The 14,071-nt window shown below is 46.3% G+C and overlaps 1 protein-coding gene across 1 annotated transcript; it reads right to left on the reverse strand.

Annotated features, from left to right (window-relative positions):
* Positions 1–248: 248 nt before the first annotated feature.
* CDA (cytidine deaminase) lies at positions 249–7,130 on the reverse strand. Its single transcript, XM_083629039.1, has 4 exons — positions 6,138–7,130; positions 4,414–4,525; positions 2,869–2,926; positions 249–1,883 (listed from the first exon to the last, which is right to left on the reverse strand). Exons 1-4 carry the CDS (start codon positions 6,298–6,300, stop codon positions 1,770–1,772), a joined length of 447 nt encoding a protein of 148 aa, XP_083485165.1. The 5' UTR covers positions 6,301–7,130; the 3' UTR covers positions 249–1,769.
* Positions 7,131–14,071: the final 6,941 nt, after the last annotated feature.

Consider the following 14,071-nt stretch of genomic DNA (forward strand, 5'->3'; position numbering starts at 1 on the left):
TAAAGTGGAACACAAAAAAGGGGGATGTGAGGAGGTCAAGACAGAGGGGCATGGAATTTTATAAATCTAAGAAAGTGTGTATTTCTTTTTTCTTTTTTTCTATTTTCTCTTTTTTTCTGTCATATATTTTTGTTTTTTTTGAGCTTTATGTATGGAAATGATACAATTTGAAATGATGAATTCTTTGTTTTGTAAAACTTTAATAAATATGTATTTTAAAAAAAAAATGAATAAAGCCAGGCATGGAGTTATTTGTCAAGTTTCACTCTTTTAATATCGCAACAAAAACAGAAGTGAATACAAGTCATATGTAAAAGGCATATTATGGGAGGGCACTAGGTTGGAAAATGCTGGGCCCCAGGGCAGTGCTGAAATACTGGTGGGAAAAGCATTGCCGGTGTAACAGCACACATGATTACAGTTCTTTTTGTGTCGTGTTTTACGGGTGCAAGGATGTCCCTGTACGTAAGTAAAACACACAAAATTATCTTGACAAAAGCAAATAAACAGGTCAAGAATGGCATGCAGGAAACCACTTAAATGAAATTGTATTGATGTGGAAATAATTGGTATAAATGGGTTAAAATGGGAAAATCAATCAAATTATATATATTGGGAGCAAAAGATTTCAGTCACTGAATACACGTGAGTCCTAGACATGCATATGGGTTCAGACGCACACCTTTTAACACTGCAGCTTTAAGAGCTGGTGCTTAGGCACTTCATTTCTCCCTCCCCATCCCTTTTTCATTGTGTGCCATAGCTTTGAGATCCTAAGTCTGTTGACCATGACTGTCTTCTGATTCTTGTAAGAAAGAGTGGGGTGTCGCAGAGAAAAGAAAAGTGCCTTTTTTTGAAAAGGGATTGTCTAGAATTCTAGACATAAGGGTTGAGCCCCCAGCCCTAGAAGCCCCCCTCCTCTCCAGCCTTTTCCACATCTTCTGAGGAAGAGCTGCACCCCAGCTGTGAAGCATCTGCTTTGCTTGCAGAAGGTCCCAGGTTTAATTCCTGGCATCTCCAGGTAGGGCCACCTGAAATCTCGGGACAGAGCTTGAAACAAAACTAAGCTAGATGAACCCATGTGTTCCTGTTTAAATCAACTCTTTATTGAGAACCATGAGGACCGGGATCTTTTTTTATATTTTGGAGGAGGACCATAGTTTCTCCTAAAGAAGCTATGGTAGAGCATCTGCTTGGCATGCAGAAGGTCCCAGTTTCAATCCTCAAAATCTCCAAGTAGGGCTGAAAAAGTCTGAAGTCTTGGCAAGCCACTGCCAGTCAGTGTAGAGACGGTTCTGAGCTAAGTAGACCAATGGTCTGATTTGGTCTAAGGCATCTTTCCGTCTTCCACCTGGAGAAGTGCATGCTAGCAATGCATATATTGAGATGAAGCCATCTCCTTTTTTAGGGGAGAGTTCGTGGGGGAAGCCACTTCTGTAAAGCAGGGCATTAAGCTGCAAAAGGATTTCTGGAAGGGACACCAAGGGTCATCTAGTCCAACCCCATCTTTCACCCAAGGTGTGGCTCAAACCCATGACCCTGTGATTAAGAGTCTCATGCTCTACCATTCCTTGCTTTCATAAATATCGCTCTTAGCCGGGTGACTTCCAAAGTAGCTCCCTCCCTGAATGTGCAGGATGGGCTAAAGGAATCGCATTTGAACTGAATATCTGAATCTGCAATAGCTTTGAAATATATAAAAGGACTCTGTCCATCATGCAGGGAGCATTAAGGTCACCAAAGCCTCTGTGGGTTGTTTCTTGTGCTCTTCAGACCATCTTCAGGTCTTCTGGTCCAAAGGAGAAAGGCAGCAAGTCCTCCAAAGTCTTCTGAATGTGTGTCCCATCTGCCTTGGCCAAGAAGATTTCCCAATGTTTGCCGAACTAGATAAGGGTTTAAAAAAAAGAAATCCCACGAGATGGTTGTCTTATAGCACAATCTGATGCATTTCTACCCCAAAGTGTGCCTTCTCACTGAGTGAGTACAGAGTTTTCCAAACTTGGGTCTCCAGCTGCTTTTGGACCACAACTCCCATCATCCCTAGCTAGCAGGACCAGTGGTCAAGGATGATGGGAACTGTAGTCCAAAAACAGCTGGGGACGCGAGTTTGGGAAACAAGTGAGTTAGAGCATAAGGAGCACCGAAGCTGGAGAATAAACGACATGGTGCACCTGTAGCAGCAAAATCGGATGCCTTTATCTACTCAACTTGCAATCAAAACATTTATCTCCCATATTGGTCTCTAAAGCCACAGCAGTATAACTCTTCAGTGGCTAGACTTTACCCCCTGAAGGTGCCCTCTTCCATTGTCTCCCAAGACAGATGGATGCTAGCTTGGAACTGGATCAGCTCAAAGGCCCGTTTAGCCCAGTATTGTATTCTCCCAGTGGCCAGTCAGTTGCCCCAATGGGAAGACCATACAGCACCTGAGTGCAGTAGCACTCAACACCTGGTACACAGAGGTATAGCACCTCTGATACAGGAGGCATTCAGGGAATCAGCCTAGAACAGCCTGGATTCCTTTTTGAAAACTGGTGTGACATTGGCCACTTCCCAGTTCTTAAGTATGGACTCTGATCTTTATATTAGAAGGCCTGCCCCCTCTCCCCAATTTAAGACTCTCCCTCTCTCTTTAATGCAGTGATGGCCAAACTCATCCCTAGCTAACAGGACCAGTGGTCAGGGATGATGGAAATTGTGGTCCATGAACAGCTGGAGGGCCAAGTGTGGCCATCACTGCTTTAATGCTTCTCTGGCTTAAAGGAAGCAAGTCATTTCCACAGGAGGGATCTCTTGTCCTTTGGTTCTGGTGTGTTCGTGTGACAATGGCAAAGAAGGGTATGAGGTTTAAAGGAGAGGTCTGTTTACCTCTCTGAGCACTTGTCTGCAAGCCCCACAGGGCACCGCGAACGTTTCTTGGCTGTTGCTGTTGGAGCAGAATAAAAGCAGAGTTCAGGAGTCTCGCTCATAGCAGAGGACGCTGTCTACAAAATATGCTAATATGGTGAAAGATTCAAGTTGAAAAAATAATGAAGTCAGAACAAGACACACTTCCCAGATCATTGGGTGGCTTCCAGACAGGTGTCCACTGACCACAAGGTTTTTCCAGCATCCATATCACCACCACAGCGTCATCAATTGCCAGCCCAAATCTCCCCCTGCCCCATGCGGAAACCTGGTTTAATCCAGATTAAAAGAAGGATAAAATCTGATAGGTTCAAAAAGGAGCCTATTGCTCATAACCCAGTTGTAATGCCCCAGCAACCCATTTGCAAATCTGAAGGCACCCAGAGTTGGAGGGGGCATTGAAAGCCATCTAGTCCACCCCCTGCACAATGCTTGGGCATCTCCAACAGGTGGTCTCAGCAAGGGGAGCTCACCACCTCTCTAGAAAATTGGTTCTATTGTCAAACTGCTCTTACAGTCGGATCTAGGCCTAGGACTCAGCTACATTAGTCAACAAACAGCGTTTTGAATGTGTTATAAACCTGCAACACCAGATGGCACCAGAGAGCAAAAAAAAATCTAAGTGATTTTCCATAGCGGTTTTTTCCTTCTGTTATAATGATTTAATTTCTGACTTATTTATATTGGTTTTTTTTCCTTTGTGTAGATCCATCCCTAGACCTCCTAGAAAAGAGCAACAAAAACCCATGTATTCCTTCATTCTGCCTCTTATGGAAAAAGCTTATCATTCCAATGTTATTTTCTTGCATTGCACCTTCTTGGTGTCTTCTCCTGTCATGCGAAAGCACCTGAGAAGGGTACAGAGCAGGTGAGAGGGGGGTGGGGAGGGTCCATGGGGCCAAACAGACACACCTTTGGCCCTTGGGCTTGAGTTTCTCCAGCCCTGGTCTCTTATCCCACCAGTTCTCTCACCACAGGTCTCAACAGAAGGCCAGGGGAAGGGGAAGAAGGTCAATAAATCCATAGCATTTAAGACTTAAGTGTATGTAGTGAACTGACTGTCTGGCCCCTTCTGCATTCCTTATTTAAAGCAGCATCAAACCACCTTAAATGGTCATGACTTTCCCCCCTGCCCTCCACCCAAGAATCTGAGAACTGTAGTTTGTTGCTTGGTGCTGAGAGTAGTTAGGAAGCTATTCCCTTCCCAGAGTAACAATTTCCAGAGTATTTTCAACCATCAATCCCTCTTCCTGGTGAATGCTGGGAACTGCAGCTCTTTGAGGGGAATAGGGGTCACCCAATAACTCTCAGCACTCTTAAAAAGCAACAGTTTCCAGCATTCTTTGGGGAAAGCCATAGCTGTTTGAAGTGGTGAGACGCTGCTTTAAATGTATAGTACATATAAAGCCACTGGCTGATAGCAATTATTTATAGCCCACCTTCCAGGATGCAAATCCTCCCAAGGCTGCTTGTTCACCAAGAAAGCAGGATAGGAATAATACCTACCAAATAATAGCTATAGCTCGAAATTTTGTATGCCCTTCTGACACTGCCTTCTGGATTGCCGTACGCTCAGCACACACGCCCAGCGGGTAACATGCATTTTCAATGTTGCAACCTGATGAAAGCACAAGATGGGTTAAAATCTCTCATGACAAAGTCTTAGAATCCATATCTATAGTATATTGTACTCATGGCAGCAAGGCCTCATCATGGATTGGCTGAACTGTTGTGGCATCACAGAACATTCCATTGCTTATGGAATTGGAGAGCTTGCAGGTCAGCTTTTGGGAGGGAAAAGAACATTGTCAGTTTGACAGGAATTAAAAATTCACTAAGGGTCAAGGGCTTAGTTCTGGGGAACTAAGGAGCCAGTTCCTGATCATATTCATATATAATATTGATTGGATTAAAAAAAATCAAACCATTTCTGCCAATCTATCTTTGATACCTCTTACAGAAACCACAGTTAGAACTTGAACTGGTTCATTAAGTATTGTCAGATTCATTCACTTTTTACTCTGAGTGATATCAGTGGTTCTGGTTCATTGATTATACAGTCCACTGGCTACCCCCGTAGAAGAAAAGTTCTGGTTCAAAACACATGATGATGAATCATCAGTACTGTAGGTTTATTTCCCATTTCAAACCTCACTGCTGCCAAGAACTCACAGTGAGGCATTCGGCCCAACCTGTTCAGATGTAGCTGGACCATTAGCCATGCTTGCTGAGGTTGATGGGAGTTGGGAGTCCGATAGCATCAAACAGGCGGCATGATGGCTATTTCGGCAAAGCCTCAGTGCTCTTCCACCCGCAATATAAGGGATAATACTGGTGCCCTGCTTTATAGGGCTGTTGTAAAAGGTAAAGGGTAAAGGGACCCCTGACCATTAGGTCCAGTCGTGACCAACTCTGGGGTTGCGATGCTCATCTTGCTTATTGGCCGAGGGAGCCGGCGTTTGTCCACAGACAGCTTCTGGGTCATGTGGCCAGCATGACTAAGCCACTTCTGGCGAACCAGAGCCGCGCACAGAAACACCGTTTACCTTCCCGCTGGAGCGGTACCTATTTATCTACTTGCACTTTGATGTGCTTTCGAACTGCTAGGTTGGCAGGAGCACGGACCGAACAACGGGAGCTCACCCCGTCACAGGGATTCAAACCGCCAACCTTCTGATCGGCAAGTCCTAGGCTCTGTGGTTTAACCCACAGCGCCACCCGCGTCCCTAGGGCTGTTGTAAGATTACTGAAATGAGGCATGCAATGTGCTTTTCGGGGGGTGGCCATGTGTCCTGCTTTACCGAAGGCATTTCTCTGTCTGAAGGCATCTTCTGTTTGAAAGCCTGCTGCCAAAACAGAGGGCAGGCAAGGGTACACAAAATTGCAGGTGCGAATTGTGAGCATCGATGCAAATATAGAAATAACAGCATGGATTTAAGCAAAAAATGCAGTGCACCTTGGTACAATGGGGAAGACTGGGCGACCTGCATGCCACCCCAGCCAGTTCTGAGGGTTCTTGAGCTTTCAACCAGACTTGAACCAAATACCCTGCAAATACATTACTACCAGGCCCCAGGTTCACTCCCCAAACGGTAGGGCAGGGGAAGGTTCCTTGTCTGAAGCTTTGGAGTGCCACTGCTACCCAGAGTGGACGGTACTGAGCCAGATGGACTTCAGTAGAAGGATGCATGGCATGGCAGCTACCTGGAGGAGGGTCTTCCTTCACTTACCAGAGAAGATCTTCCCATCGGAGGTCAGGAGGGCAGCCCCCACCGGGTAGTTGCTGTAGGGGCAGTAGGCAAACCGCTTGGCTTCTTTGCTTGTGGCCAAAAGGAGTTGAACCTGTTCGGGTCCCAGTGCAGCAGGATTTGGAGCGCCGCCGTGTTGCGCCATTGCAACGTGGAGGCAATATCTGGCAGGGCCTCCCTCAGCAAAAGCCGCACTCCCAGGGACAGGAGTGTGTGAGCAGGCACGACCCCTGAGATTCACCTTTCCTTTACTTCACGTTAGAGGAGAATTGGGGTCTTCCTCTGACAGGTGCCACAGGCAATGCACCAGTGCGCACCTATCTGTTGCTGCAAAAGTGCCCGGCCAAGCTCTTGTCCTCTCTTGCAATGCAAAACAGCTTTCTCTGAGTGAAGTGCTTCGATCTTTGCTCTTTAGCTAGCTACACTGTTTGTGCGCAGTTGGGGGGGGGAGAGGATTTGCCTGCCCTTTCTCAGCAAATGTTCTCTCCGGGAATCATGTTTTCCAAATTATCGCTGCTGCCAAAGGCCAACGAGGTTGGATGGGTCAGGTCAACGTCCTCACATGCTCCTTAGCTCTCTTGACAGGCCCCTTTGTCCTCCTCTGCTCTGGTTCTGTGGTGACTTAAAGGTCCCTGCAACAGAATCAGAATGATGGTGAGATGCAACAGTCGCTGGGGAGTGACAGGTGCCTGTTAGATCTGGGGCTCATGCTGGAACGATGTGCTAGGCTTCCAGTGCCTCTGTTTAACCAAGTGGCTGTTGTGGGCATTTTGGAAGGTTTAGCTGTTGCCTTGGTTCAGGGAAGCAGCGGTGCCCAGCCTCCGTCTCCTGTTTCACCTCTGTGGGTGCCAAAAGTGAGTTTGTTTGCAGATTCGCTGAGCCTGGCTCCGGGAACTTGTGTGTGGACTGATGAGAAGGCAGGTCACGTGTCAAGCCACAGAACACCATAGCAACAAAGGAGATGGGTGTGGAACGCTGGTAGGAAGAAAACACCAGGGAAGAGGGAGGGAGGGAGGGAGACAGTGCGTACACATAATACAGGAACCATTGGAAGCTGCCTTATACATTGCTCTTATCTAGTTCAGCATTGTTTACACTGAGTGGCACCAGCTCTGCAGACAGTATATGTTCCCTGGGACCTTCTGCATTCAAATCAGGTGCTCTACTGCCGAGCTACAGCCCATCTCAAATAGGAAGCTGCCTTATTACTGACTCCATCTAACTCAATATTCTCTACACTGACTGGTAGCATCTCTTCACAACTGCAGATGGGTTTTTTTTTTGGTTTTTTAAAAATGCAACTTTTAAAAACTATGTGTATGGACCAGAAGCCCCCTCCCAAGCCCCCCAAACTCCTACCATTGTATATAAATTAACATATGCAAATGTGAATTTCTGCCATGGCCCTGTGCCCCCCCCAGTCCTTTAAGCAACAATCTTCATCTCCAGTATTCATCTGCAGTTTCTCCTGTCTCCCTTCCTCACCTTTTTGAGGACAGGGGACCATGCTTTCCCTGCTCTATATGGGAAGCTTGCAGACTAATGGAGTCACGAACCAATGAATGGCAAGAATAATAAACCCGTGTCTTCATTATGCTTTATTGAGGGACCTCCTCCCGCATTGGAAGCTTCCGCAAATGCCTACTGGTCCACCTACATTAGCTGGCAGCAGCTCTCCAGGGCTTTAAGCGCGTGGGTGCGGGGGGGGGGATCCAATCTCTAGCTGGAAATGCTGAGGCTTGAACCCGGGACCTTGTGCGTGGAAAGCAGACCCTCTGCCACTGAGCTACATCCCTTCCGCAGTCCTGTGTCCCCTCACCTGTTTGTGGGCTTTCTCAGAGATGAGACAGGCAGAAGTTCAGAGGGAACGTGGGGAGGTTCCTTGGATGTCCCTAGGATGAAATTTACCCAACTCCAAACTCTTGAAGGCGTTTCTTGTCCTTATCAGTCTTGGACTGCAATCCTGACTCCTCCTCACTGGCTCTGTTGCTTATGCAAGATTACACACAGTTCCCCTTTCTGGGGAAGATGGGGGCAAAACAGAAGTTGGTTTTAAGTCCCACCTTCTCTTTGTCACCTGTTAATATTTCACCACCCTTCCTGGGCTTTTCACTACCACCCTGGACATTTCCCCACTCTTCCTGGGCAGTGGCACAACTGTTTCCTTGTCCTTATAGGTTAGGTTAATATTTCACCACCCTTCTGGGCTTTTCACCACCACGCTGGACATTTCACCACTCTTCCTGGGCAGTGGCACAACCGGTTCCTTGTCCCTGTAGGTTTAATCTACTCATTTGTATTTGTCCATGCTGATCCGCCACTCTTCCTTCTCCTTTTTTTTTTTTTAATATAAAACATCAGCTCCTTGTTTAGTTTTTTGCACTGGATTGTATACGATGCTAGTCCTACCCAAAGTAGAACCATTGTAAGTTAATGGACGTGACTAGATTAGGTTCATTAATTTCAGTGGGCCTACTCTGTATCTGAGTTTGATACATCCTATAGGCTTTTAAAACAAAATTAAAGATGTCCCCCATTTTTCTTTTTCATAGGAATTATTGTTGTTGTTGCTGCTGCTGCTGTTATAAGTTATTTCCTGCCCTTCACCCCAAGGTCTCTGGGTGGCTTACAGAATTAAAACACAGTATTAAAACAGTTTAAAGCAATTCCCCATTGGGGTGAGATGTTTTTAATCAGCTGATGCAGGGGGGGGGGGAAAGGGAACGATTAAGCCCTCTTCTCCAGCACTGCAGGACTGATTCAGTCGCCATTGATCTTCATTTTTTTCAATGTGGCAGATCTTAAACAAGCGTCACATACGGCTGCAGCCTAATTTTAAAGAATCAGAGAAGGAACAGAAAACACAGTACTGTAACTGGAACATGAACAAGCCACCAGATGGCACCTTTGAGCAAGTTAAGGGTTCTGTGTTGGGACCAAGAGGAGGTGAATCATTATCCATCAGCCAAGGTCAAAACGTTGAACCTGGGTAGCACGCTGTTGGGGCTCATTCACATGTTCAGTGTAATGTGGCCATTACAGATCCAGTGTTAAGGTTCCCCCCCTGGCTCCATTCCCATGATCACACAGATAAATGGCTGAGCATACAAAGAGGCTGCTGGATCAGGCCAAGCATCCTGCTCTCACAGTGGTCAACCAGATGCCAAAGCCCAGAAGCAGGAGCCGAGTGCAGCAGACCTCTCTCTGCATGTGATTCCTATCAACTGTTCTTCAGAGGCACTTACTGTGGAGGTAGAATGTAGCAACGGATAGGCTTAGCCTCCATGAATTTGTCTAATCTACTCTTAAGGGCATCCAAGGGGAATATGATGAATAAGAACATCAGGCTGATGGTCCATCTGATTCAGCATCCAGTACTTACAGTGGCCAAACGGATACCCATGTGAAGTCCCCAAGCAGTATCCAAAATAATAATAATAATAATAATAATAATAATAATAATAATAATAAATAATAATAATAATAATAAATTATTTATAAAATCTGATAGGTTCAAAAAGGAGCCTATTGCTCATAACCCAGTTGTAATGCCCCCGCAACCCATTTGCAAATCTGAAGGCACCCAGAGTTGGAGGGGGCATTGAAAGCCATCTAGTCCACCCCCTGCACAATGCTTGGGCATCTCCAACAGGTGGTCTCAGCAAGGGGAGCTCACCACCTCTCTAGAAAATTGGTTCTATTGTCAAACTACTCTTACAGTCAGATCTAGGCCTAGGACTCAGCCACATTAGTTACGGTACATCTGGCTGAGTTTCCCCAGCCACTCTGGGCAGCTTCCAATCAAGTGTTAAAAACAATACAGCATTAAATATTAAAAACTTCCCTAAACAGGGCTGCCTTCAGATGTCTCTTAAGATAGCTGCTTATTTCCTTCACATCTGAAGGGAGGGCATTCCACAGGGTGGGCGCCACTACCGAGAAGGCCCTCTGTCTGGTTCCCTGTAACCTCACTTCTCGCAATGAGGGAACCACCAGAAGGCCCTCGGCGCTGGATCTCAGTGTCTGGGCTGAACAATGGGGGTGGAGACGCTCCTTCAGGTATACAGGACCGAGGCCTGAGAGCGACAGCACTCTCCCCTCCTATGATTTTCAGCAACTGGTATTCAGAAACCAACCACCTCTGACTGTGGAGGCAGAACATGTCCACCAGGGTTGAAAAACAATGCTAGAGCATGCAAAGGGGAACGTGTCAGAGCATTTATATAACACAGAGCTCAGTGCATGAGCATAGCCAGGATTTATGTTGGGGGTGGGGGCAGAACCAAGCTAACTGCAAAGTGATTGGTCAGTGAAGTTTGTTTGTTTATAATTTTTATTACTTTTCAATTACAGTTCAATAATAGCCTCATTATAACAATGCCAAATTATAATACAATTTCTAATACCAATCATTCAGATAACAAATTATATAATTTAGGTGTCCTGTCTCCCTGCGTGTGCTAGAATTGATGGTTTGGTTATTTTATTTATTTCTGCTTTCCAAAATCTTATTAATTTCAATTACACTCTGGTCAAGATAGCAATCCCTTATACAACAACTGCAATATTAACAACTTCCATTCGTATTGACACATTAAATGGTTTATGAAACTACCAGTGAAGCACTCAAACTATATCCTTAATCTTCCTGTGTGTGGCGGCAATTATTCCGTCCTTGATCTTTCTTTCTTTCTTTCTTTCTTTCTTTCTTTCTTTCTTTCTTTCTTTTTACTTGATTTATGGGGGCATCTCCCCCGCCCCACATGGCTCAATGCTATGTACAGGCATCTTCATAAACACCCTGGGGAAGGTAGGCTACATTCATATCGGTTTATATGTTTCTCAAACTTGGGTCTCCAGCTGTTGTTGGACAGCTCCTATCATCCCTGACCACTGGGGATGATGGGAGTTGTAGTCCAACAACAGCCGGGGACCCAAGTTTGAGGAACGAGGTTTGCACATGTCTTCATCCAATCAGCAGCAAAGGAAAGGAGAAAGGGTTCCTTCCCATCGATTTAAAGCAACTTGACTTCATCTCAAAAAGGACCATGTTAGCAAAGATACTCAGGCTGTGTGAATCTCCCAGCAGTTTGTTGTTGTTGTTGTTTAATCATTTAGTCGTGTCCGACTCTTCGTGACCCCATGGACCAGAGCACGCCAGGCACGCCTGTCTTCCACTGCCTCCCACAGTTTGGTCAAACTCATGCTGGTAGCTTTGAGAACACTGTCCAACCATCTCGTCTTCTGTTGTCTCCTTCTCCTTGTGCCCTCCATCTTTCCCAACATCAGGGTCTTTTCTAGGGAGTCTTCTCTTCTCATGAGGTGGCCAAAGTACTGGAGTCTCAGCTTCAGGATCTGTCCTTTGTCCATGGAGTTTTCTTGGCAGGGATACTGGAGTGGCTTGCTGGTTCCTCCTCCAGGTGGATCACGTTTGGTCAAAACTCTCCACTATGACCTGTCCATCTTGGATGCCCTGCTCGGCATAGTTCATAGCTTCTCTGAGTTATTCAAGCCCCTTCGCCACGGCAAGGCAGTGATCCATGAAGGGGCCCAGGAGTTTAGCTGCATTTAATTTTTGTTGAGTCGGAAGCTATGCATGGCTGCTGGCTTCCTCCAGGAAGGCAGAGAGAGGCAGAGAGTAAAGGAGGGTGGAAAAGGCCAAGGCTGCTGGGAGCCTGCTGTGTCGCTCCCATGGTAACTTGAGCTCTTTTTGGCTCAGGTTAAGCCTTTCATGAACATAAGTGAAAGTCAGTAACTGCATAGTAGTACCACAGAGGATGGCCCGAGGCTCAATACCTGCCGTCTTCAGGTATGGCTGGGAAAGAGCTGACGCTAATCAGTGTCAATCACAGGAGGGCACCGGTCAGTAATGACACAGTCCAAAGCCGAAGTTACATTTTATTACCAAAAACACAGCCTCCACAGACTTGGTTGAGTGACAGGCCTAATGAGCAGAGCAGCTCATTCTGGTGGTCCTCCTTCATGAAAATCAGTTGCTGAGTCTGAAAGTCCCTGCCTCCTCACCAGGGCTTTTCCCAAGCAATCAGAGACTGTGCCTGTGTGCGGCCAACCTCTCCTGCGCCCTTTTCATGCCTCTTCTGTTGCGGAGAGGCGGCAAAAGGGGAGCATGTTGCAGCAGAAGGGAGAGAAACTTGTGACACTTCACCAGCTGGACTCTTGGTCTCCCTTCTCCCTTCTCTCCTGCTTCAGATTCTGCCCCCGAGTCTGGATTTCTCCCTGCCACAGACTCTCCCGGCTCACTAACTCTGTGTTATGTACTGAGTTGAATAGGATCCAAAATGCAGCAGTCTGATTGGTCCTAGAACAATAGGATTCAGAATGCAGCAGTCTGATTGGTCCTAGAACAATAGGCTCCAGAATGCAGCAGTCTGATTGATCCGCAGGAGCCACCCAATCCAGCTGCAGGTGGAAGTGAATCCGTGATCTGATTGGCCTACAGTAGAATCCCGGAATTAGCCAATCATGCGGGGCCCATTGTGTAAATAATGTATATAAAGCAGACATTCTGGGGGAACTTCCATTCCTCCTCACCACTATGAGCTGAATAAAGAGCATCAAATCCACTCTCGACTCAGTATATTTCACTCTGTTACCTCTTCAGCTTCCATCACCTCCTCTTCCCCATCTTCTCCCTTTGACCACTCAATGTTGTCACACCACCACCACCCCTCTAAAGCCTTCTTCCCTTGGTGGTACCCCGGCTGGTTCCTCTCACCATTCCCCTGCTACCAACCAACCAACCAACCCCTGACAGCAGTAGACCATGCTGAGCTAGACAGTCCAACGACCTGAGTTTGCACCAGGCAGTTTCCTGTTTAAACCAACGCTTTTCCAGAGGCATGAGGACTAGAATCTTGCTTTATTGTTAAGAGGAGCACTATAGGCACAGGAGCAGAGCACCTGCTTTGCATGCTTAATCTCCAGCAGCTCCAGGTAGGGCTGGGAAAGGCTTCCTACCTGAAACCCCGGACTGCTGCTACAAGTCAATGTTGAAAATACAGAGAAACAGTCTGACCTGGTACAAAGCAGTTTCCTCTGCAAAGGAGACTGGGCGACGTCTTCCTTGGGAGTAGGACTCGCTTGGCCGCCAAGCTGCAACCCTGGGGGTCTATTTTTATCTTTAATGATACCATTGCTGCGGGCAAGAGCTGCCAGAGCTCTGCTTCCTTCTCCCAAGTTTCGTTTCCCACCTTCCCTCATTTGCAGAAGCAAGACAAAAACACCGCTGTTTAAAGAGAAGGGACATAGCTCAGTGGTGGAGCATTTGCCCTGCATGCAGAAGGTCCCAGGTTCAATCCCCAACAGCTTCTCCAGGTAGGATGGGGAATGTCCCCTGCCTGCAACCCCAGAGAGCCACTGCCAGTCTCTATAGACAATCCTAAGCCAGATAGATCAATGGTCTGACTTTGTATAAGGCAGCTCCATGTCTCCCTATCTGGAAGGCCACAGGTGTTCAGAGGGCCTCCACCAGGAGTCAGGCATTTTGCTGTGCGCCATTCCAGCAAACATTTGGCAGGCACCCTCACTTAATTTTATTATTTATATTTATTAAATTTGTATACTGCCTGATACCTGCAAGTCTCACTTTTTATTTTCAGGCGCCTCTTGAAGACCTTTTGATCTAAAGAGGCCTATACAACTATTGAATTTTTTAAAATCAACTAGTCACCTTAATGATCATTTTAAAACTGTTTTCTATGGTGTTTTCTATTTTATTGTATATATTGTTGCGCACTGCCATGTTATATTGTATTTATTTGCACTATATAAACACCCACCCACACCCACCCACACACCCACACCCAAGACATTCTATGCTCCACACACATTTTTCTTTCCTATCCTATAGCTGTTGAGATTACTCACTTTCTGAAATGCTTTTTGGTGTCCTTCAT

This window comes from Podarcis filfolensis, assembly GCF_964270895.1.
Source record: "Podarcis filfolensis genome assembly, chromosome: 8".
Lineage (NCBI taxonomy): Eukaryota > Metazoa > Chordata > Lepidosauria > Squamata > Lacertidae > Podarcis > Podarcis filfolensis.